Source organism: Falco peregrinus, chromosome 2 (genome assembly GCF_023634155.1).
Source record: "Falco peregrinus isolate bFalPer1 chromosome 2, bFalPer1.pri, whole genome shotgun sequence".
Taxonomy (NCBI): Eukaryota; Metazoa; Chordata; class Aves; order Falconiformes; family Falconidae; genus Falco; species Falco peregrinus.
This window is the reverse complement of record NC_073722.1, coordinates 96,902,300-96,926,235: the sequence shown is the minus strand read 5'-3', so window position 1 is coordinate 96,926,235 and position 23,936 is coordinate 96,902,300. Positions and strand designations below refer to the sequence as shown.

General features: G+C 47.5%; 1 protein-coding gene across 1 annotated transcript; it reads right to left on the bottom strand.

Annotated features, from left to right (window-relative positions):
• Window positions 1-4,207: 4,207 nt before the first annotated feature.
• RFLNA (refilin A) lies at window positions 4,208-23,725 on the bottom strand. Its single transcript, XM_005231156.4, has 3 exons — window positions 23,285-23,725; window positions 11,982-12,091; window positions 4,208-9,673 (listed from the first exon to the last, which is right to left on the bottom strand). Exons 1-3 carry the CDS (start codon window positions 23,492-23,494, stop codon window positions 9,340-9,342), a joined length of 654 nt encoding a protein of 217 aa, XP_005231213.3. The 5' UTR covers window positions 23,495-23,725; the 3' UTR covers window positions 4,208-9,339.
• Between the last annotated feature and the right edge of the window lie 211 nt (window positions 23,726-23,936).

Here is a 23,936-nt window from a genome sequence, read left to right as displayed (position 1 = left end):
AGCTACAGCTGGGGCTCGTGCAGAGGGCTGGTGCTGCCAAAACATTTACAAGTCCCAGAGGACTCGGGAAGGGCCCAAGCTGCAAAGTTCAAGGGCAGAGTGGGAGGCAGAGCAGTGCTGTGCTTAGCAAAGTACCCTGAGCCTCAAGTGCTGCTCCACCATTCCCGGTTGCGCTTCACCTTCACTTTGATACCAGGCTCAGGCTAGGGCTGTAAGGATGCTCAGCTCCTCCCCCAGACACTAGTTAGGGATCTGTGTGGCTCTGGGTGCTATCTCCTCTGGTGCAATCTATGTTCCAGGGTAAAGCCTGTGCTCAACCAGCCAAGGATGCTCTAAGAGGCCCAAGAAGCTGCCCTCCCATATTGCCTCACTAGAAGCTGGACTTGAAGCTAAAACTCCAGCTCTGCAAATCCAATGCCATCCTACGTGGCCACAGCAGGTCGGTAGGTCCGTAGCACGATGTGCACCCTTGCCTGGCCAGGCACAGGTGCTGGGGATCCCTCCCCTGCGCTGGGCGGCCAAGCCACGCTCTTCAGCAGCTACAATGAATGTCCTGAAATACAGGTGCTAAAAAGCCCCACCCTGTGGGAAGCACAGAAAAAAGTCCATCTGTGAGTGGAAGAGGTCAAAGAAGAATACAAAGGCTTTTATTTCCTCAGGCATTTTTCAGCCAGAAAAATGTGGTGTGTTTTTTTTTTTTTTATTTGCTGCATTTTCCTAGCTGGCCTCCAGCACATCATGCCAAATGGACTTTCACTAGCATAAAGCGGTGTATTGGTTTGTGTCCTTTGTAATCTAATGCTTGAGGACTCAGACGAGGAATCAGTTGGATCACTGTTTATTATCAGTAAGTGGGGCGTATTCAAAGGAAATGGGCAGATTTCAACACTACATCTATAACTAGTTTATTGCTGGCGTGTTCCTCTCTTGCCCTTATTATTTATGTTGAAAATGATAAATGAGGGATTGATAGTTCTAGCTAGTTTATGAATAATCAGGTTATTTCACCGTAAAGCCCCATGGGAAGGTAATGTTTCTACAATCCTCCATCAAAGAGAATGCAGTTTGCACTCGTGCGTGTGTGTGTGTTGCTCATTCCTCCACCGCTTTGCACTTGGCGTCTTTTTTGCACCCTCCCTCTGCAAGCACCCATATCCCCATGAAGGTTTCCCCGTCCATGCAGACCCGTGGCATCACCACCTGCAGCCACGCCAAGGGTGTTTGGAGCGGTGATGGGAGGCTGCATGGCTGGGGTGCAAACCAGGTGCTCTGGGGAGATGCACAGAAGGCCCCAAGCACAGCAGTCAGCTTGGAAGAAGCCCTGATCCCATTTGTGTTTCAAGGAGCTGCAAATAGCCGCTGGTCTCAGAGTTTGCTTGTGAGACAGGAAGACCCCCAGGAGGTGATATGAATGTTTATGTATATAGAAACGTCTAATCACCGGGCTCAGAACAGGCTCAGGAAGGGAATCTGGAGGTGGTTAGCTGCAGAGGAGGATATTTTTATGCTAGAAATGTGCTGTCCGCCTGTTTGCAGGGTAGGAAGGATACGATAAGAATCAAAGGCTTGGCAAGATGAGCATTTTCATCCTCGTAGATGTGAACTCCCCATCTGTCTGGGACTCCAAAGCATGGAACTGTTTAGATCCAGTATCATTATTAGAAACATAAAATAGATCTCATAAAACTTCCTCCTTACACCCAAAAAAAGCAGTTCCAGGACTCTCTATCCTACTCGTGAACAATTCATTCCTGCATTAATTTCCCTGCTGTGGCTCGGCACATTGCCAGGGGAAGGGGACTCGGTGCTTCAGCACAAGCTGAGCTGCCCCAGGGCAGGTCCTTGCTCCTCTTCTGTGTACCCAGACCAGGGGATTTAGAAACAGGCAGGAGAGCTGGGGATGGTTAACGTGGTGGCAAACGTGTGTGGCCAAGCCACGTTTCTGTCAGGCCATGGGGTAACCGCAGAGGCTGCATCTGCAGTGGGAATCACTCCCCTGAGCAATGAGCTGAACATCAGCACTAGATACACTCCTTACCACAGCGGGGCAGACACTGCAGAGAGCAGTCAGGAGTGCCAGCCACCATCACCACCAGACCAAGCATCCAGAGGTCCATGCACCACCCTGGAGTCTCAGCTACTGAAGCTAAGGTGCCCCCTGAGGCACTGAACCTGCATCACAGGACAAGAGAAAGTCACAGAGCTGCATCTAGAGCATCTCAGGTGGGTTCAGTCATCCTGGGATGGCTGCTCTGGGAAGTAGCTGTGAAGCCACAGAATCAGCTGCTTGGGGGACAGAGGGACCTTGAGGCGTATCTGCTGGGACAGACTCCCATCCCATGTCTGCTCCCCACAGAGATGGCCTGAGTGACAGTTCAGTGTCCTGTGCCAGAGGAGACACAGTTTGTGCAGGTGGCCATGATATAGCCATGCTGCTGGTGGCTCCTCCACATGGGCACAGCATCGCAACTTTTCTGAGGATAATATGACTTCCCTACTGCTTAGCATTGCCCAGATCTTCCAAAGACACTTCTTCAGGTCCAGGCTGTGACATTGCCATCTGCTGAGCACAAGGAGCAGAGACCAAGCCCAAGTTCTTGCATGTAGTAGTTCCAAGCTGAAGGCTTGGCAGCAGCGGGAAGGTTTTACCACTCCAGCATCAGGTAAGGTTCTTCCCTGGCTAATTTCTCCACTGTTTGTTGATTGTACATAGCTACGGAATCAAATTTGATGAAGGCATCTACTGTTCCCTTACAGCTCTGCTTTCTTGAGTAGAATGGGGATCCCAGCATGTGGAGGTTTATTATCATTTAATTTGTAGCTGCCCATTATCAGCAACTTCTTTTAGGTGAGGCTTTTAGCATTTTACACTTAGTATACTTGCTGTCTGTAAAACCACCCTAAACCTTTCCTTCTGTTCATAAAGGCGTCTAGTCTAAATTCGAAGTCCATCCATTATAACTTCAGCACCTTGTAATCCCTCAGAGATATGTGCAATTACTCTCTGAAATATCCCAGGAGCAAAACTAATACCAAGCATCATCTGCTTAAATTTACAACATTCAAATAGCACAGTAAAAGCCACTAGCTTAGGGGTTAGCTCATCTAAGCACACTTGCCAAAACACATATCCTGCATCTAATACTGCTTTTGCTGCTGAGGATTTAGCTGCCACCTCAGGAATCTTCATTGGACGGCATTCACATTTTTTGGTTTTATTTAAATAACAGGAGTGGATGCACATGTCCTTCATCTGGCATTTGGGTTTCAACCATTGAACTCGCCCAGTCTTGTACATGCCCTGCCTTCTCCAAGCTGTGTTTCCTCAGGTGCTTGAGCATAAGCATGTCTCCCATTCTTCATTCTAGGAGCAGTTCAGCTGTGATTTGTGTCAAAAAGCCTGGGATGAGGACATGGGCACTTCCCGTGCACCTGAAGCAAGCCTCTTGCCTAACATGCCTTTCCTCCTTTCCATCCCTTAGAGTTTAACAGCCGTTTTCGTCCAAGCCTATTGACTTCATCCCTATAAATCCAATGTGATTTTTCCATAAGGATTAGTGTCAGATTCTCCCTGCAGACATCTTAGGTCTTGGAAGACAGCTGAGCGCCCTACTAATAGCTGGCTGGTGAGCCTGAGGCATTTACAGCAATGGCTTTAATACGCACTTCATGGCCAGACAGGGGTTTAGCTCTGATGCAACCCATCTGCCTTCATGATCTGGAAAGCCAGGACGTAGCAGGGGTCCTGATACTGTACTAGGACATGGATAGCTGGATATGAAATGAGCGTTATGGTGGTTCTTCCTCCTCTTGAAGGCCATGGAAAAGCTGTGAGAGGAATTATCTAGATTGAACACCAGGCTTCATAGCTGGGTAGAACAAGATCAAGCAGGAAAAGGGAAATTTCAAGTGAAGAAATGGTAAAACTGCTGATCAGTGATATTTTGAAAGGTAAAACTGCTTCTGCAAGAAGCATGAGTTTTGTGCCCTCTGCTTTTCAACTCTTCCTGGGCATATATGATAGAGCAGGTTTTACACATCACAGCACTGACTGCCTGACACCACAGCCTCCCAACCATGGGGAGCTGGGCTGAAACCCACAGGTGAGAGGGACACGCCAAAAACATTCCCTCTGGATGGGAAAGGGGCATTAAGCACCAAGTACATGGATAAGGAAGGGGGAGGAAATTCTGGATACATCAGCATGATAGTTTGAGCATTTTATTATGATATATAAATTTTGTCTTCTTAAATTACTCTCTATGAGTTGAACAGAAAGGGATTATTGTGGAGGGGGAATATATAAAAATAAAAGGATATTGTGAACTACTGCATCACCACATATACAACAGTAAAGTACTTTACAAGCACTTAAAGAATCAGACTTACAAAAATAAAAATATGACACATCCTTATGCATTTCCACCAGTTATAAGTTCTCTTTTTCCTTCTCTAACCTTCAAACACCTTTCAACCCCATCTTCAGGTCACAATTCACATGGTAGGATACTTTGCTCATTTTGATGGCCATTACAGTACCTGAAAAAGAATTAGTGCCTCCCAAGACTTATAAAATACAATAGTTATAGGAGAGCTTTAGGGGAGATGTTCAGAACAGATCAATTTGTGAGTGATGAGGTGATCCTCAGGGAGCTGAGTTTGTAAGGCCGTAGAAATGTGAGTATCCCACAAGATCCATCATTCCCTATAGTGTGTTCCCCCACCTCCACAGAGACATAGCTCTGTGCATGTGTGCTTGATACACACAGTTCCCGCAAGCCTGGGGAACACTGATGCTCACAGACTTCAGTGGGACTGAATGACTGTGACAGATGATGGATCCGATCTTGTTTCAGCTCTAAGGCAGGCAAGGATGCCATTCCCTACAGAAAAAAAGGCAGGTTAAAACTAAAATGGCTAAATATCCTAGCTCACAATGATCACCCAGAGAACCATTTGCCTCTAAACCAGATTCACGCAGTCTTTAGTCTTCAGTTTGTTCTACAAAGTCCTTTGCTCATTAGCCTTCTAGTGACCTTTCCCATTTTTTTAAAGACACACTCAACATAAATAGTAAATAGCATTCACTTCTCTGACCAGCAGCTCACTCAAACACTGCTATCAACACCCAAACCTCGTTTCATCATTCCCAGAAAGTATGCACCTAGGGTGCGAATCTGTATTTCACATTGAGACAAGTAGAGCTGGCTTAGGAGAAAAAAAGAGAAAGAAAAAAAGAAAGAAAAAGGAAAAAAAAGATTAAAGACAAAAGAAGCAGTAAACTGTTTTGGTCAAAGTTGTTCGCTGTGGTTTGTGCAAAGTATTCTGCAGATTCTGAAAGTTCAGTATTTAGTTAGGGTTCCCTCCTTTTGGCCCCAAATGCAATGACAGCAACACAGGCAGACCAGACACAAGCATGCTCTGTTGCATTCAGGGGTGAAACAATCACAGGAATGAAGAGGATGAAGGGCAGACACCGCACCTTTGAGACAGTGACTTTCCATATTGAAAAAACCAACCTTCCTCCCCCCCCACCTCCATCCGAAAAACTGATCTCAAAAATAACTATTGACGGAAAATAATTCTTAAAGGCAGTCTGACTTCACCCATCAGGCTTATAGGACTGTGGGCATCAGCCACATTAGATTCCTGGGGAGGAAGCATGTAGCCATGGTCCCAGCTGCTTGAGGAAACTCACCTTTGTACGCAGCATTTCCATACTATAAATTTATCATTTGTATCTTCGAGCAAATATACATGAACAAAGATCTGTTGGCTGAGATTAATAATGCTCCACTTAAAAGAAAAACACATCTCTAGTGGGACTAACCGTTCCTTTTAGATGTACAGACACAGCAACAGGTAAGACACGTCTTGGCTGCTTGGTGTGATTCTTAATTGGCAACACACACACAAAAGTCAGTTTCTGGTGTTTAAGCAAAAGAAAAAAAAGTCATCACTTTTCCCAGTCATGAGCAACATGAACTTTTGCTCTTCTACCACCACCTAACCCAGCCACAGGGATAGGAGCAATAGGGGCAGAGGGTGGGTGGGGAAGGTGGGATCTGCAACCAGGCAAGGGTGAAGGCTTGACCCTCTGTGGTTTTCTTGTCCTCAGGAAAAACAAAGTCCCATTCCAATTCCAGCTTTCTCTGAGAAGAAAAGCAGCCTGTGATGGGCCCATGGGAGACACCATATAAGAAGGTATTTTTCAAAATGTTCTACAGGTCTCAGATACTTGGCAATGTCATAGTTTGGATGTGGTCCAGGGTGGTAGCCCACCATGGCCTGTCCATGGCTCCAGAGCTCAAAGCATGTTCAGCAGCCTAGAAACCCAAGCTACTCTGTGTCTTTTTTTCCTGACATGGTAAAACCAGAAAAACTGCTGAAGCTTAAAGGAGCAGGAGCATGTTAGGTCATTTCTTATCTATTTGCAAAGAAAAGAAAACAAAAAGCTTCAGAGAGGCCTGGCCTGGATGTGTGTAGACCCTGCTGCGCCAAGGATGCAGCCCTCCATTGCACCCTACCATCCACCTGTGAGACTTTGCCTTAGCAGCCCCCCTCCCTGCCTGGTGACAGACCAGGCCGTGCTTCAGGTCTCTCCACAAGATTTGTATTTGCCCACTAGTTTTTCATCTTTCTTTGAATTCTTTTTTTTCTGTCGCAGCCAATGTTTATGAAGCAGAACTAACAGCAGACTAAAGCAGGCAGAAGCCTGCAGCTGGCCATAATAAAGAGATTTCTGGTGAAAACCTGTCCTGCTCAAGTACCAGCAAGATCAAAATTCGATTTTGTGCTTGGAGCAGGGGGATAATCCAACTGTTAACAGGAGAAAAGCCTGATGTATGGTCAGAATATGGAGTCTCTGGCATCCCTTTGGCGTTGAGGTCAGCCTGCCTCCATGCTTGCTCAGTGGAGATGCCTGCAATCTGATCTGTCATCATGCAGGGATCTCCTGGGCATGAATATTGGCCCTGCTTTTGAACCTGGATTACACTGGCACTCAGCTTGGAAACCTCCCCGCTTTGCTACAGACTCTCACAGGTGCATGGAAAGAGCCCTCTGAGCCTTTAGGATGTACCCAGGAAGGCAGATGAGAATTTCCACTGGTCACAAGACTCGCTCACCAGCACTTGGCGAAACAGGATAGGCCCCAATACGTGCTAGCAAGTAAGTGCATCGCCTGCTCACGTTGCACTGGGACTACATTTATCCTCACTTCAACTGCCCTGCTGCCTAAGCTAATTCTGCAACACTCATGCTTGCAGGAGCTCTGGGGAGAAGGGTTGCTTCAGGCATCATCGTCCCTTTGGAGGCAAATGCTGCTTTTCCAGGCTTTGACGCTGACAGTCAGTGACAGCAAAATCTGACCGATAACAAATATAATCCTTGTATCTGTGTTGCTGAAAAGAATTCAACAGTAGGTGGAAGCCTTGGAAATCCTTTGAGAGATTTCTCCCTACCAAGTCCTAACTCCCAAATAGAGAGGCAGAGTTCATCGCTGCCATAGCCCACATCTTTCAATACTAATGATGCTTCAGCTGTCAGGATTTAAGTTTGTATAGAAAGACCTTATATTTACCTCTGGTGGAAAAAATGTGCTTCATTTTAAACAAGAGAACTCTGTTTCATAAAGGTCATGGTTCTGGTCACATTTACCAATTGCCTTTTGAAACTGATGGAAAAAGTATCTTTGTAAGTCATTATTTAATTTTTTTTTTTTAAGTTTTTCAGATTATTTTTTTTTAATCTCTGTGGGTTTGTGCGTCAACTGTTCTGGGCAATCAGCTCTGTCTTGTTGACATTGTTAATAGGTTTTCTGACTTGGCTGCTCAGTTGTGTTCTGAAATAACTCGATCAGACTCGCAGCAAGTCAGGAACAAAATGGAAAGTTTAGAAGAGGGAAAGCTGGAAACTGATTTCTGGAGCTGTGTGGTTATTTTCTAAGTCTGGACTCTTCCGAGCAGCATGCAAAAATTCTTGGTAAGATTTTTTGAGACAATTCCATGCTATTTTCAAAGGTTATAGGTTTGTGGGAATCCAGGCTCTTGCAGATTTTCAGTGAGCTACCAGAGTCAAGAGATTCTGGGAGATGTGATTCACCAGTGGGGAATGGTTTATCTTAGGATGGCTGTAGTGACTCCTGCTCTCTCAGTGTTTCTTGATCCTTTTGCAGAGACAGCTCAGCTCTTTGTGAAGTGCCTGTTGACTTGCTACAGCCTGGCTGATTAAGGAAAACCTGGATGGATTTGGGCTCTTCAATCCTTCAAGCTCTACGCTGAGAAAGTTTGGCTGCTCCTCCACAGTCAGTGAAGCTGTGCACGCCACAGGTATGGAAACTATTGAGAGGGTGAGCAGCCTTGCTCATGAGTTAACCCTGCTCTGGCATCTCCCTGTCTGCACTCCTCTCTGCAATACAGCCCTACCCTGAAACTCAAAAGGGCTGCAAGTGCGTAAAGATCCCTATAAATGGGGTGTTCAAGACAAAGAACAGCATGGCACACTTGGACTGACAGTACTTTTGAAAAAGAGCACTGGGCTCCTAAATCACTCGGGCACTTTTAGAAAATAGCCCTTCAGCTATTCAGGTTCCTCAGTCTCCCCTGCAGACTCTTGGCTGGGCTCACAGAACAGGTGGCCATGTGTCAGGGTTGGCCTTTCTCCCATCTCCTGGTTGTGCTGTGCCTTGCTATGGTAGATAAACATCTAGCTGCTAGCAAGAGCACCGTGTGCTTGTGTTCCTCCTCTTTTTCTTGGTGGCAGTCCCCTCTCCTCCCAGTAAGGTTACTGCAGTGGTGTAATACTGCAGCTATCTCCCAGATGAGCTGTTGGAGCAAGCTGTGATGTATTGATACAAATAACTGCCTCCTCTGTACTTGAACTCTAAACCTGGCTTGGTGTGTGCTGGGCAGACTGGACGCTGACTCTGCAGTTGGTCTTCCCTTTGCAAAGATCAAAATAACTCTGAAGGTTACAGTGAGTCTCACCTATGTCCTAGGCGAGACCTATAGAGCTCACAAGGCAGCACTCTGGTATGGGTAGTAGGGTCCTTTGTCATCTTGATTTCATCTAAACACAAGTCAAAAATAGATATGCTTGGAAAAAAAACAAAAATAAAATCCAGATCATGAATGTCAGGAACGTCGCAAAATACAAGCCAGCCTCTCACTGATCAAAACCATCCTGTGCCCTGCAAGCCTCCTCCCAGCCAGTTCAGCCTCACCCAAGACAACGTGTTCTCCAGCCATTAATATTCAGTTGCCATCAATGAAGACCCAGCCAGAGACAGCAAAGGCCACAGCCTCCTTGAGGTCACAAGGTTGCCAGCGGCAGGGCGGATCAGAGGGTCTCACTGTAGATGACGCACGGGCTGGTTTCCTCGCAGAGTTCCAGCTGCACACTGGAAGCAAACCAACGCTTGGCACAACCCAAGCTGTAGTTGAGGGTGGTCCGGTAAATGTTCTTGGCACGCTTAGGAAAAATGATGGTCGTGCTCTGAAACCTCAGCGGCTTCTGGCGGGGCTCAAAGATCAGCTGGGACTTGTAGTTCCGCCAGGTGCAATTGGGAGCAGCAATGACTGTCTCACTGTAGGCAGTGACAGTAGGAATGGGGCCGTAGAAGATGTCATCCCGATAATGCTTCTCAGAGTCATACTTCACCTCGGAATTGCACCTACAAAGGACAGCGAGGTATCAGGAACACAGCCCAGGGAGCAAAGGAGAGAAGACAGGCAGGACTCTTCTCTAACCCTTCGGAGCTGGCAACGTTTATGACCTCTCACCGCACAGAAATTGGCCAGGGCAGCTGCCAACCCTACAACCCAAAACAGAGGGCCAAGAGGACTCCTTCCTGCTGGTGAATATTGGTGGAACCCCACCTTGCTGTGAATCCATCTCAGCATTTCACCAGGGCATGTGCACAGAGAACCAGGCCTGCCTGCTCATGCCTGGGTAGAAAAAACCTTGTTGCAGAGGCTCCAAGCAACCCATTTCTTCCTCTGGTTTCTTCTGGGAGCATCACTGGGGCCTCAGCTCAACCTTGAGGGCTACACTGGAGGCAAACACCCTGCTAGCACAGCAAATCATCAAGAGATAGTGAAACCCTTCAGCTGGCATAGGTCAGAGGCTGAGGACTGGGCATGCATCCATGGACTGTGCGGGAAAGGCTTGAAATCCCTGGAAAATTCCTGATCCACCATTTTCCTGAGCATTTTCAATAAGCGCAACCATGCAGCATCAACTTGAAATGCTGAGGGCTCCTGCGAAACGAAGGTCTCCTCATCACTGACTCATGGTCTCACCACACTCCCTACTGCTAGTGCTAGTCTTGGGGGGGTCACTGCCCCAGTAACTGGGCTGCACAGATGTGGCTGGTGGGCCACGGGCATGGGATGCCACACTGGGGTCAGGGGATGCCTACTTAACACAGCATGCCTGCTGCTGCTTTCACAGGCCCTGTCGTCCATGCAGGCTCTAGCCTGGCAGGAAAACAATGCCTCACAGGCCCTGTCGTCCATGCAGGCTCTAGCCTGGCAGGAAAACAATGCCTCACAGGCCCTGTCGTCCATGCAGGCTCTAGCCTGGCAGGAAAACAATGCCATAAATACAGTTTTCATAGATGGCAGAAACATGGTGTAATTGTCACTTGTTGAGCTGTCAAAGCTGCGTTTGTCTTTTTTTCTTTATATTGCCTTGCCATCAGAGCACAAAGCTCACCTAGCTAAAATCAGAGTGCTGGGAGACGAGGGGTGAAGGTTGCTTGTTGGGGCCTACAGAAAACCCAAGCAATGGTTAAATAGCAGGTAAAGTGAAGGGATGCTGTGGGCTATGGCTGTCCAACATCCCAGCCACTGGTCTCAAAGGAATTGGTCATGTCAAAAGCTGCAGATGAAGAACCTACAAAATGTGGGATGTCACTGCCCTGCCCATTTCCTGTAGGCATCCAGAAGGGATATATGGACACCACACCACGTAAAGGGCTTTTCCTAGAATCCCTGGCCATGGGGAGCAGCAGGACTTTCACTTGTTTTCCCCACTCCCCAAACGTTCATTCCTCCAGCAATCAGCAGCCAAGGAATGTGCAGCTCCCTATAAAAAAGATTAAAAGCTGGGTGTGTGCTTGTCATTACCTCCAGCCTGAGGGGGGTTGACTGATTGTGCACTGCATGTAATCTGAGCTGCAGTAATGTATTTTGCACAGCTAGGGTGTAAGCAAGTCATTCAGCACACATAAAACAAGACTCCGATGTAATCACCATAAAAACATGCCCGCTGGCAGTTCCTCAGCAAGCAGAGATTTACTGGGGTACATTTCCAGAGAGACGTTTGCATAGGTTGTGGGGGGTGGGAATTGGGTTTACAGTCCTCCCACCAACCCTGCCCCAAGCTGTGTGGAACTGCTCCATGCTGTTTGCACAGTGCATTCCACACCAGTAAAAAAGCAAAGAAGAGACAAGACCATTTATCCATCAGCAACACCAGCCCCACAAGAGGCCAGAACACCTCCATCGCTGCTTTAAGGGACCATCTCCTGAGGACCTCATTCTGTCTCTGTGGTCTGGTCTCATGTTGGGTTTCTCTGCTGCAAGGGCTAACAAAACCAGGTGCCAATTACAAGGGTGTTGCTGCTTCTGAGGATATAAGTCAGCAGGGAACAGGATGAAGATCATCAGGTTACTTGGTGGAGGCCATCAAGCCTACAGGTGGTAATGGTTTTCTCTCATAGCCTTGGATTTGAGTTGGCCTTAGAAGGAGAAAGCCTTGGGACCTCTTAGGACCTCCCTCCATCTCTTGCCTCCACCCCTCCGTCTCTGCTGCTGTCAGTGTCTTTCATTCAGGTATTACTCTCCCACCTGTACCTCCCTTCCCATCAAAATAACCATGATCCCCATTTGTAACACATTTTAATTTTTTGCAGAAGGAAAAGCACCAGAAAAAAGACAGAAATCCCCACTCACTCACCCACCCAGTCCCATCTGTACCTGATTTCCTGCACAGGCTCAGGGCTGACCTCAATGCTTTCTCCAAAAAACACAGGGTGCATTCGAGGCCTCATCTCTGGCATGGACGGGTTCAGGAGCAGGTAAGGCATCTGCAGGGAAGAAGAGCACAGCAAGTGTTGGGGCACAACAGCTGAGGCTGGCACAGTTCATAATGTGCTGTGGCTAGCAGATGAGCAGCCAGCAGCAACGCGTTCAGTGCTGGTAGGAGACACCAGTGCCTCCAACCCTGCTGAACTCCATCTCCCCGGAATCCTGTGGGTACACTGCAAGTGACAGGCTCTTTGGCAATGAGAACAGGTGACTGTGGCAGCAGCATCAGAACCAACTTTGTTTCATGCAAGCTAAGCTCGCCTTGCTTGCACTCTCAGCGTCACTCAGCTCCTCCTTTGCAGTCCCTGTCTCTTCCAGGTTTGTAGCAGGGCCCCAGGCTAGCGGAGTGTTGATGGCATGGAGGAAGGCACTGTTCTCCACGCTGAAAGGGGAGCACCGTTGTCAATTTGCCAAAAAACAGCCTTGAGGTGGCTGACAGAGAACGGGGCCATTAACCCCCATCCTCACACAGAGAAGCCTTGCTCAGGCCTTGTATTTAAGATGCCCTGACTTTCTGATCTGCCACTCGTGGCTGTGTCAATATTCAGGCTGACTTCCAGCTCCCAGGGCTGATGCTGCCCTCCACCCACCACCACCACCACTGCCCTCTGCGCAGCACATCTCCCAGGTAAGCAGCTCTGCCCACATCTCCGGTGCTCCATGCTGCAGGATCTGTCCATTGAAATTCAGCCCTTCCTTTCCTTCTTCCTTTCTTGTATCTCATAAGAATTGTAATTGTTTGTGGGTTTTCTTTAGTCCTGATGTTGCCTTCACTGTTATGAATAAACAAGTCTTACAACAACGCCAAGTGCACCGGCATGGTGAAGTGCTCCAAGTCTGATGTAACACAGATAGGGCCTGTCTGCTGACTTAAAGGATGTTCATCTACTGAGGTGAGGTGTGTATGTATTTATATACATATATATATATGCTGAAAATAATGTATCCCTTGAAACGATCTAGCGTGGCAAGTGGTAGACTTGCTGAAGTCTCTGTGCCAAAAACGGTGTCATGCTCCAAGGGACACTGCAGTTAACTGTGCACGGCTGAGTGTGGGGTGAGACGCTGGGGCATCTTGCGGCCTCTGCAGTGCAGGAAACCAGCTTCAAGCCAGGACTTTTCAATGAATGGAACTGCTCCAATTCATGACACTGAAACCTGGACTTTTAAGACTAATTACACCCTGAAGTTACTCTGACAAATTGTCACAGTCCAGCCTAGGCTCCTCTGCCCACCACAAAAATGAGTAATCCTACTTCTCTATACTGGAGTGCTCTTAAATATCAGTTCCCAAATATAGGGATCCTGTGTTTGGTGTCTGGACCAAGCCCAGCAGCTAATTAAGCCTAATCCTGCCCTCCTGGAAAAATATCATTGCAGGTTTTGGTCCCTGCTACCACTTTTCTGTCAGCAGTATGACAGACGGGGACACAGGATGTCTTTAAAGGAGATGGCTAGCAGTCTCTGCAGGGTTGAGAGGTGTCCAGATGGCTGAAAAGTTCATGGAGTTTTTCTGCCTTCCACCATGTGTAGGCTGTATGTGCTAGAACCACAGCCATATTTCACCAGTGTAAATCAGTACGATCATCTCAGGACTCACAGAATCCACTGATGGTAGCTGAGGACACAGCTCTTGTATTGGCTTGCTCTTTGCATGCTACTCCTTTTTACCTTGCTGAGCATCTTCTGGTTGGGTGATAGAAGAGAGAACACTGGAGCTGTGACCTGGTTCCTACTGGCAGTGCTGGGTAAGAGGTATTGCAGCTTGTGCCCTACCCTGTACAACACACAGGTCCCCAAATGCTTGCCAGTTTATCCTTCATGCTGGTGTTAAATGGCAAAGCTCTGATGAGTCCACTCAACAGCATCAGATCCCACTAGCTGAAGTCTGACTTTCTCTAGTGGCTTGGGCTTTCTGCCTTAGGCTAAGGCAAAAAATGTCATTGCTTCATCTGAATTTGCCAAGCCCTTCAATTCTGTGTCCCAAAGCCACAAAGCTGTTTACCCTTCCCACACTGAATTATCCCTGCAGTTTACTACTGTGTTAAACTGTAAAGTAAAAGGGCCAACTCCTCTTTTTGATTTAATATTTCTGTTCCATTGTCAAAAAAAAAGACAGTATTTGCATAGGTATGGGGGAAAAAAAATATATACATATATATAGACACCCTCACCACCAAACACTAGTCAAAAGGCAAAGTTCATTCTTGGACTGCTTTCAACACTCTTCACAGGGGAGGGAAAGGGCAGGCTTTCTGGTCGTAAATAAAGCTCTTTGCTTCTGAAATGTGAAATTGTTTACATCAGACATGCCTTAGTTCACAAGGGTGCAGATTTCCAGCTTTTAACAGTCTGCACAAGGCCAGAGCTCTTCCTAAACAGATCTTGTACATGAGGAGAGGTTCATTTGGGCGCAGGAGTCCAACACCATGTGCACATGCATTCGTGGGCTCTGAAAACAGCAGGCAAGGTGGCCTTTTGGGGGTTCACCTGCAGGGAGATGCACATTGCTTTAACTGGTGAAGGAAGAAAGGCTGGGGATACATGTCCCTTCTTCAGGAGACTTCTCTTTGTCTTTATACTCCTGTGGCCATACTTGACATTGGCAAAACTCCAGCTGAGAACCTGCCCTCTTTTTACACTGGGCCCACTTAAGAGGAGGTCTTGTCCAAAAGGCCCCAAACTGGTCTCTGCTTGCAGGTGAGGTGAGAAAATTATTACCTCTGACCCTCCCTTTGAAAAGCTCAGCTCAGCAGGTGTTTCCAGCTTCCTAGATGAAACACTGGATTTGCAGAGGGCAGAAAGGTGGGCCTTGTCCTGTAACATGAAGAGCAGACCTAAAGGTATGATACCTCTTAACTGATAAATATTTGAATGTCCTATTTTTACCATGAACCATGACTCTCACAAAACAATGCTGAATTTTAAGTGGTTTGGGCTTTTATATTCTGAAGACAATGCTGCTGAACAGGGTGCAGGTTTGCAACAGGCTCTGAAAGGAAAGCCTTAAACTACCACTGCCTCTTCCAGGACCACACAGATTTTTTTCGGAGGGCATGCACCCACGTCCATGCCCAGCTCCATCTTCTTTTGTGTGACTGGCAGCCTAAGAAAGTGCATATGGAGTGCTCCGTACACCCTGCTCTCTTCATGAACTGCCTTTGGGGAGCCTTTGCCATGCTCACCTTGGCTGGGAAGGGGCAGTAGTTCTGAGTGTAACCAGCAAGCTGGTGGTTTGCTGTTTCCCCTATCGGGGAAAGCAGGTCACAGCCACCAAAGACAGTTTCACACTCTGTATCAACCATCCAAAAAGTGGAGAGGCAGAAGGGAATTGGGAAGGCTCTTCTGTCCCAGCTTCTAAACAACCAATGTTTTCAGGCTGTGCTGTCAAAACTGATTGCAAACTTAGATAACCAGAAAAAAGGCTGGGAGGCACTTGTCTGAGCTGCATAGGCACCCCAATGTTGTCTTACTGTGAGTTTAGGCTATGTAAGTACCTTCTTTACTTTACTGGCCAGGGACAAGTGAAGATTGGGTAATATGGAACAGCTGTGAATTAAGATGCTTTTCAGATCCAGACTAGCTTGCTAGAATGCAAGTAACAAACTTGGGTGGATGGTAGCCACGAGCTTCTTGCCTAGATTAATGCAGGAGAAATCCAAATTTCTTAACCATTCCAAAAGGGGATCTGTAAAGTGCAGTTTTAAAGAAGCAGTTTCAAAGAAGCTTTTTCAGTGCCTCCAGGCAAGCAGATCTTCACACTTCTTGCTAACATATGCTGACACTAAGCATGGTCTAAACATACCTAGAGATGAGGATGCAGAAGGCGAGGTCCTTCCTGTGGAATGTTCCAGCAGGAACATGGCCGGGTTATTTGGCCCCCAGCATTTGTATGGGGACAGGCTGCACAGTGCAGGGTGCCAGGGTGCTGCTCAGTCAGAGCATGGGCACAGAGGCAAACGGTGCCTGTTGAAATCACATGTCCCATGGCAGGGAAATCATGTGTCCCGTGGCAGGGCACAGGAAACAAGGATGTGCTGCAGAAACCCCACCAGTGTGCATGGAGAAACGAGGCTCTGTCATGCATGACAATCAATCAGAGTCAAGAAGTTGCCACCGAATTTGGTGACAGCCGGATTAAGTCCTCTCCAGGTTAGTTCTGGATGGAGAGGTGGTGATGAGACTGTTTCCATTGTGGGTTATAGTTTACCTTGCTCAGGGCAAGGGAAGGGTGACAAAAGGCATTCATTTCCTAATGCATTTCATATGCAGTAAACAACCGCCAGCTTCAGACCTGCAGGCTTGGCTTGATTCATTTAGAAAGCTCCAACAATTATGGACTTGGCAAGCCAATGCCATGAACTTCTACCACTCGTAAGAGACCATTACAGATTCCCACTTATCTACCACGAGTAGTACCATGAGCTGCTGCAGGTCAGAAACCTTGAAGTCACCTGCAAGTCTGCACATGGAAGATGTAAATAACTTGCAAAGCGCAGTCTGAAAACAGAAATCATCCTAAGACCCTGCAGTCTGCTCACCAACCAAGCAACTGAACAGAGTGAAAGGGTCATTAAGAGGTTTTACACTGCAGCAACTGGAAGGCACTTCAGTTTTACCTCCAGTGATGTTCTGAAATGTCTGCTCCTGCATCTCACCTGGAGTTGGGAAGTAAGGAACAGGGGATATGAGCTTTCCAAAAGATTTGTCTTTGGAGCTGAAATGTTATATGCTTGGCACATATCAAAAGCTGGCTTTTTGGCAACAGTTTGACACCAGCTCCTTCCAATCTGTTTTAAGGTAAAAACAGAACAAAAATGTTCTGCCTGTCAAAAAAAATACTGACTCAATTCTTTTTCCTTCTGCACAGGAATGGTTGAAAGAAGAGGAACACTGGACTGCTGAGCTCCCTTGAGAAAATTATGATCCTTGGCTCATTTCTAGCAATCACTCAGCGATCTCCAGGCACTTCACAAATAAGGTGAGATTCTTTATTGCCCTGCACCACAGATGGGCTGGCAGTGAACAGAGTTTGTTGCAACACTACTGGGGGTCACTGGTGGTGAGGAAGAGAAACCCACGTGTGCTTAGACCAGGCTGTCCATAAGTAATTCACAGACAAGGTCTGTCTGTCCAAAGAACAAACCCTAGGGTTACTGTGCTGGAAGGCTGCAGCTGGGACCTGATTAATCTGTCCCCAGTAACTGGAGCCGTGCTGCTATTTCTCAGTTGCAGCTCTGCAAAAGCCACCACAACCCTGTAATGTCTACACAGGGAAAGGAGTCTGGTAGTCCAGGAAGGCTGAGGAGGTAAAAGGGAAGATACTAGAAAGATTAAAAGGCAAGCCCCATATGTGCATGTTAGGACCTCAGAACAGAGCCAAGGTGAAAATTAAGCAGTAAATGTGCTATCATTTTCATTTCCTTTCCACCACATAATTTGTTTCAACCAGCAAAGAGTTACAGTATTATTAAAAAGTTGAAGTGCTTTCTTGCTTGGCTGCATTTTTCCCTCTGTCTTAACTCTGATGCCTTTCAGGCATGTAATGGCCTGGGCTGCTAAACTCTGCTTTTTTCAAGTAGCACATAGACAAACACAGATAAAATTGGTTGCTGAAGAGAATTCAGTCTACAGCTAACCAACAGCACTTCCTTTGCGGTGGCATATTGTGGGGGGCTCTCACTTTAGGACACACAACCTTCAGCTCCATGTCATTGCTTCGTACCTGACATGAGTGCCATCTCAGTGACTGGTTCCCAGGGGTATTTAGATTGCAGAATTCCAAACAACACCAAAAATAATACAGTGGGCAGAATAATGTTATTTTACCCCTAACAGTTATTTAGAGTCAGTGGGCTCTGTTAAGATACTTTGTAATTGGGATAATTTACAAGAATGGAAGCAGAGTTATCAAATAGTGAACAACGATAAGGAAAAAAGTGCCATGAAACTAGCCTGAAATGCACCAACTGTTCTTTAGCTTCCAAATTCCAGGCAGCAAAGCAACAAAAAGGAAAGGAAATTGATGTCACTTGAAATAAATAACCCCCAAAAAAAACCTTCTCCAGAAAGCACAAAGAGCAGAACTGACCGACTCCTTTTGCTACGGTCATTATGTGGAAGGCACTAAGATGTGGCATTATATCCCTAGGGACTGTAAGGGGAAAGAGTTTTCCAAGCATCAGGGCTGCAAACATGATGGTTTCCCTAATTCCCAGCTCCTAACTTAGCTAGGGCATAAGCAAATCTCTCACCACTTTTTCCCACTATGGTAACATGTCAGGTCCATGAAAATGTCACTTTACTCAGCTGTTACTTACAGCTGTAATGAAAGATCTGGCTGAGTTATTTGACACACATCTACATTCTCCGTTCTAGCTGATAAGCAGTATTTGTTTAACAGACCATTTATTTTCCCAATATCTTCACGTATTGCACATTATGAGCAATTTATACTGGAGCTGGATGAGATTATATTTGGAGGTGATAACAGTAAATGCAGACTGCAGGTAGAAAGCAGGGCTTTATTATTTCAAAGAATTATATCCTTCCTGCCTATCTCCCTTTTCTCTTCCAAGTGGGAAATGGGTGCTCCTTTGCTTATCGTCCACAGCATTGCTCAGGGACACAATGGAAATTAAACACCTAGAAGACACCACCCTAGATACAGCCACAGTTTTCGGAGCAGATGATGAGACCCCGACGACTGTTCCACAGATCTGCCCAGAAGCGACCCACTCCCCCTCCTTCGCTGCTGGCGTTGAACCATGGAGGAAAAGGAGCGGGTGCATGTTCAGAACTGGACAGGGCTGAGGGACAGGGGACAGCCAGGTGAGGTTTGCGTGTGCCAGGAGCAGATGCAGCGTTAAACTGAAACCACTGCCCACCCCTGCCAGGGGATTCCTGCAGGATTCCACCCCATGGGAGCAGTTCAGAAGTGGGTCAGGATGCTGGGCTGCAAAGGCCAGCCCCTGAGGTAAGCCCTGCTGCTGTGCCAGATGGGTGCCTCACTTCCCACAAGCCTGGGGCTTTCCCCAGAGCTGCTGGGACCCACACGGGCTTGGAGAGTCATGTCACCCACTTAGTGTGTGGGCTGCAAGCTGGCTCAGGTTGGGGTGCTGGGCCTTTCTCTCACATGTGCTTTTACTGTACATCTTGGCAGGTCTGGAAGTTATATATTGCCTGGAAACCCTTTGATGGCCATGTTCCCCACCCTGTCCTCCTCACAAGACAGTCCTCCTTCCTGGAGCACTTTCAGTGTAGGATGAGATGCTGGCTCTGTGACCCAAGAGCTCTTCAAAATGTAGCATATCAGGAAAGTGTTTGGTTGTTTTTTAATATCAGCCATAAATTCAATAGGGTTGGCACACATGCCAACCTGGACCCCATTGTTGGGACCATGCCTGTGAAGGCTGTGCCAAGGTATCCTCTGCACTTGAGATGAAGCTGGAATCTCCTTCCACCACACAAGACTGATTCTGGCACAGCACTTGTCCAACACAACTCCTGAACATAAGTAGAAATTCCCTATGTAGGGGCATTCATCTGACAGCTGATCCACTGGGATATAGTCCTACAGAAGTCAGTGTTCAGTGAGGAAGGCTGAATGCACAAATACTTAAGTCCTTCAGGTAAAAAGGAACTTGCTGCAGTGGCGGAATTCATTGCAGTGGCAACAGTGTTGGGAAGGGATAAGAAGTCTGCTGCTTCAAGAAGGCATGACTGATAGTTCTGCAGACAAACATGATCCTGATCTCCCCAATATCCATCAGGAGTTACGCGATTGAATGCAAAGTGCTTACTTCAGCACAGCTCAAAAGCAGTTCTTGTAGCCTAAAACTGTATTTCAGGGCAACAATAACAGGGAAAACTAAGCAGATTTGGCTACTTTGAGGTACCCTTCCGGCAACTGTTTCTTTGTACATATTATCAGAGATCTATTTCACTGCATTTATGTTCCTTTTGGCCCAGCATTACACACAAAGCCTAGAGGATTCAGTAACCCAGGTTCTAAGAATCAATTTAACTAGTTCTGCCTTTTTAATCTGAAATGTGATTAAAAGTCACCTTCTATTTTCATTAGGATATTTGCATTTAAGCACAAAACAATTGACAAATTCCCTACATGGATTTTGTTTAAAGACGTAAAAGCCAGTTTCTCCTGCACTGCAAGTAAAATGCAAAGAAAAAGAGTCCCTAAATGGTGTTGAACTTGTGGTATTTATGACTCTGGCCCTAAATTGCCTTTCCTATTTTCTTGGATCCCAAAGCTGTAGCCAAATTGGCTGGTTAAATGTGAATAAATGGTGCATTGTCTTTGAAACAAAGTTGTGCTTATTAAAGAGAAGAGAGTTTGCTTTTTCAGAGTCACAGTTAATAACACAAAGCAGAGAGAGAACAGATTTTACACACAAGGAAGTCTTCAATAAGGGCACGCAATCACATTTTAGTCTGTATAAGAGCTGTCCTAGAGCAGAAAAATGCTTCAACATATTTGTTAAGTTAGAGCAAAATAGCTGACTGCAAAAGAACACAACTGGGTTCAGACTGGTGGTTTTGATAGGTCTGCAGCAAGGAATAGCATGAAATACTTCCCACAGATCTGGAATGTTGTTTTCTTCACCTGACAGCAATTTATTGTAACTGTACATACTAGAATTTTGGCCGTTAGTGACTTAGCATGTATATGGTTTTATAGTATTACAACACAAAGAGTGCAGGCTGCATTCCTGGCTCTGTCACGTTCATAAGCAAAACAAACACCAATGTAACAGGCGATTAAAAAAAAGCATGCCTTGGTGTGCAAATAGCTGCAATTATTGATTTGCCAATTCTGCATGCTCTGATGAACAGCAGAGTAGTAGAGTTAAACAGAAGCACATTCATGGATTGCATAATTGCTCATAGATCTGCAAGTCCTTGTTAAATGGCAAGATTAAAGCTAATTAGACACTGAAATTTAGAAGTATGAAACAAGCAATGCTCTCATTTTTCCTGCTTTCTTAGTAACAGCTGCAAGTACAGTATTTGCAGGGTGGAAATGAGATGTGAAACTCTCTGCACAGTCCAATAGAGTGAAAGTTCCAATTTACTTCATTATTTTGCAGCATACCAAACAGAGTTAAAGAGCACAGTCCTGCACCACTCCAAATAATACAGTCAAATTGGTTTCAGTGTCAGGATCTCTGCAACCTGCTGTACCTACTAAGGGCAAGGAAACATCCACAATGTATGAAACCCATACTCTAACAACAGCAGCCCAGGGCTACCCATGCAATTACAACATTTGGAAACATCTACAGTGTTAATTCCTCAGAAATGCATAACACATTCATGTATGATGAAAATTTTTTAAAAAACGAACAAACAACAAACCTGGAAAACTTAATTTTGCCTTACACAAGTCACAGGAATAACTCCCCCCCCCACCCCACCCTGTTGGAGTCAGGCACTAAAACTCTCAGTCCTCTAACAGCCCAAGAGCTGAAATAGGATTTTTTTCCTCATGCTCTTTCATCTTCAGTATCTAAGGGCTTCCTTGGGAGGAGTGGTGGCCAACTGTCAAATTACTGGAACAGAGGCTGTCATATCCCCTTTAGAGAGCTTTGCAGACACCTCCATCCCAGCTGTTTTCTGGTGCAGTAAGCCTTCATTCATCTTCCTCCCATATTTTATTTTACAAATACATAGCAACAGCTTGATTCTGCCCAAGCGGAGGCATGTGGGTAACTCTTTGTACACAAACAGTCCCATCAAGGTGGCACACACTCCCAGTCATCTGCAGGTAAAGCTCCATATTTGGAACCACAGCATTTGAGGGTTTGAGATTTGATTTTCATAATTAACACCTCACCCTACCCACCATAGTCTGGTGAGAAGGAGTCATTGTTCATGAGGAAGGTTTTGGCAGGTTCAGGAGTAAGAGGCAGTTTTCAATAATATGCTAAAATAGCCTTAGAACATGATAAAGTAAATGAGGGTGTGAAAAATCACTGCAGAAGGTCTCTACTGGGAAGAAGTGTTTGAATTGTCACTGATCCATAGGTAGATAATTTTTTTCCATGGAAAGATTTGTGCTGCAGTTTTTATTCTGTATAGGAGCCAATTAACTGTGTGGAATACACCTACAAATGTCTTTTATATACGTTAAAAAGTTTTTTGAAAGATCCCTGGGGAAGAACTTTCATCATCCTTTAAAAACCTCCACCACCACTGCTTATGCTCTGAACTTCATGTTTTAAAAACAGGTTTTGTAGCTCAGGGATAGAAATAAACAAAATAAAGCAGAATAATAGTCGTAATAAATCTACCCCAATCCTACTCTGCACTCAACTGCTCCACTGGCACTGCATCAGGCTAACCAAAATCTACAGCACTTACTGCCAGCTGTCTGAGTTTACAAACTACTAACCCTGCTCCGCTCGGCTGTGCGGCACACAAGCCTTTCATGCAGGCTCATGCCACAAAATGCTCCTCCAGCAAAGGGCAGCGGCACACAGCCTTCCTCACAGCATGTCTCCCTACCAGCTCCCCAGACAGCTGGCTGTACCCTGCCCCAGGTTAACCCACAGTTTTGTCTTGCTTTCAGCCAGGGCTCCAGCAAATGTGGCTCCATGCTCCTGACAAAACACACGAGGGATGCCGGGGTGTTAAGGATGGCTGGCAGCTGGACTCCCCGACCTTGGTCCAGACGGATGCAGCTCCAACCTGTATCTACCTGGCAGGACAGCGTCACCACGAAGCAATTAACAGTTCTTCAGGTAGGCAGTGGTGCCTGGGTCAGACCTGGGCTTCACTCCCGTGCCATTATTAAGAGTTTATCCAGCCAAACTGCCAACGTTTCTGTGAGTTTATCAGAAAAGCCCTGGCCAGCACTGGGCCAGCCCCCTGCCTGGGCACACCAGCAGCAGTGCCAACGCCGGATGGCAGACACAACAAGGTACTGGCCACCACAATCGGGTACTGGCAGCCATGACGGGGCACTGGCCACCACGATGGGGTAACCAACCGCCCGGGACACCCTCATCCACCAGCGCAGGCAGGTGCGCACCCAGGGGGACGCAGCCGTTGTGCCCCAGCCCAGCGGGCACAGGCCCCTTCCTTGCTGCCCCCCGCTCCGGGGCTGGGCCAGCCACTCTCCCCCCCCGGGGCCCGGTGAGGATGGAGCCCAGCGCCCATGGATTGGTTCTTACCACTTTGCCGTCCTTGGCCTCTCGCCGGTGCCCCGGGGCCGGGGGGTCCGCACCACCGCTGCCCCCAGCTCGGCTCTCACCAGGCGAGAGGGAGTAGAAAGGGGGGCTGGGGCTGGGGGGCAGCCCCGAGTCCGGGCTGTCCAGCAAGCCTTCCCGGCTCTTCTCCTTCAGGCTCTCGTCCATCCCTTGCAGCTGTAGGTGACCTACCATGTCTGGGGGGCAGCGAGTGGGCCGCAGCGGGAGAAAATCCTCCAGCGTCGCCCGCCGCGGAGGGAGGGAGGGGAGGGGAAAGGAGCCCGGGGGGCCCCCACTGAGCCCCGATGGCGGCCACCAGCCTGCCGGAGCCCGGGCCGAGCCTGCTGTGGGGGCAGAGCCAGCACCAGCCGGACCGGGCTGCCCCCGCTGCTGTCCCTCCACCCGGCCCGCGCCCTGCCCGCCCCTCAGGGGGTCCCCAGGGAAGGGAGGAAAAGCCCGATCCCCCCGCGCCAGCCCTGACACAGCCCCACGGGGGATGCGGCCGGTTTACGGGCGGCGGAGCCCGGGGCGGCCCCGCCGGCAGGGAGCGCTGGGCGGGACGGGGCCGGGCGGGCCTCGCTCCTCCACAGGCTGCCGCCGACCGCCCGCCCGCCGCCTCCCGGCGGCCCATTTATCC

Bases quoted from the DNA above. Each gene is read 5' to 3' on its own strand.
- RFLNA (XM_005231156.4), bottom strand. From the start codon at position 23,494: ATGGTAGGTCACCTACAGCTGCAAGGGATGGACGAGAGCCTGAAGGAG. The intron at 12,092-23,284 runs GTAAGAACCAAT...TCTTCCCTGCAG, and splicing joins AGGCCAAGGACGGCAAAGTG to ATGCCTTACCTGCTCCTGAA. The intron at 9,674-11,981 runs GTACAGATGGGA...TGTCCTTTGTAG, and splicing joins GAGCCTGTGCAGGAAATCAG to GTGCAATTCCGAGGTGAAGT.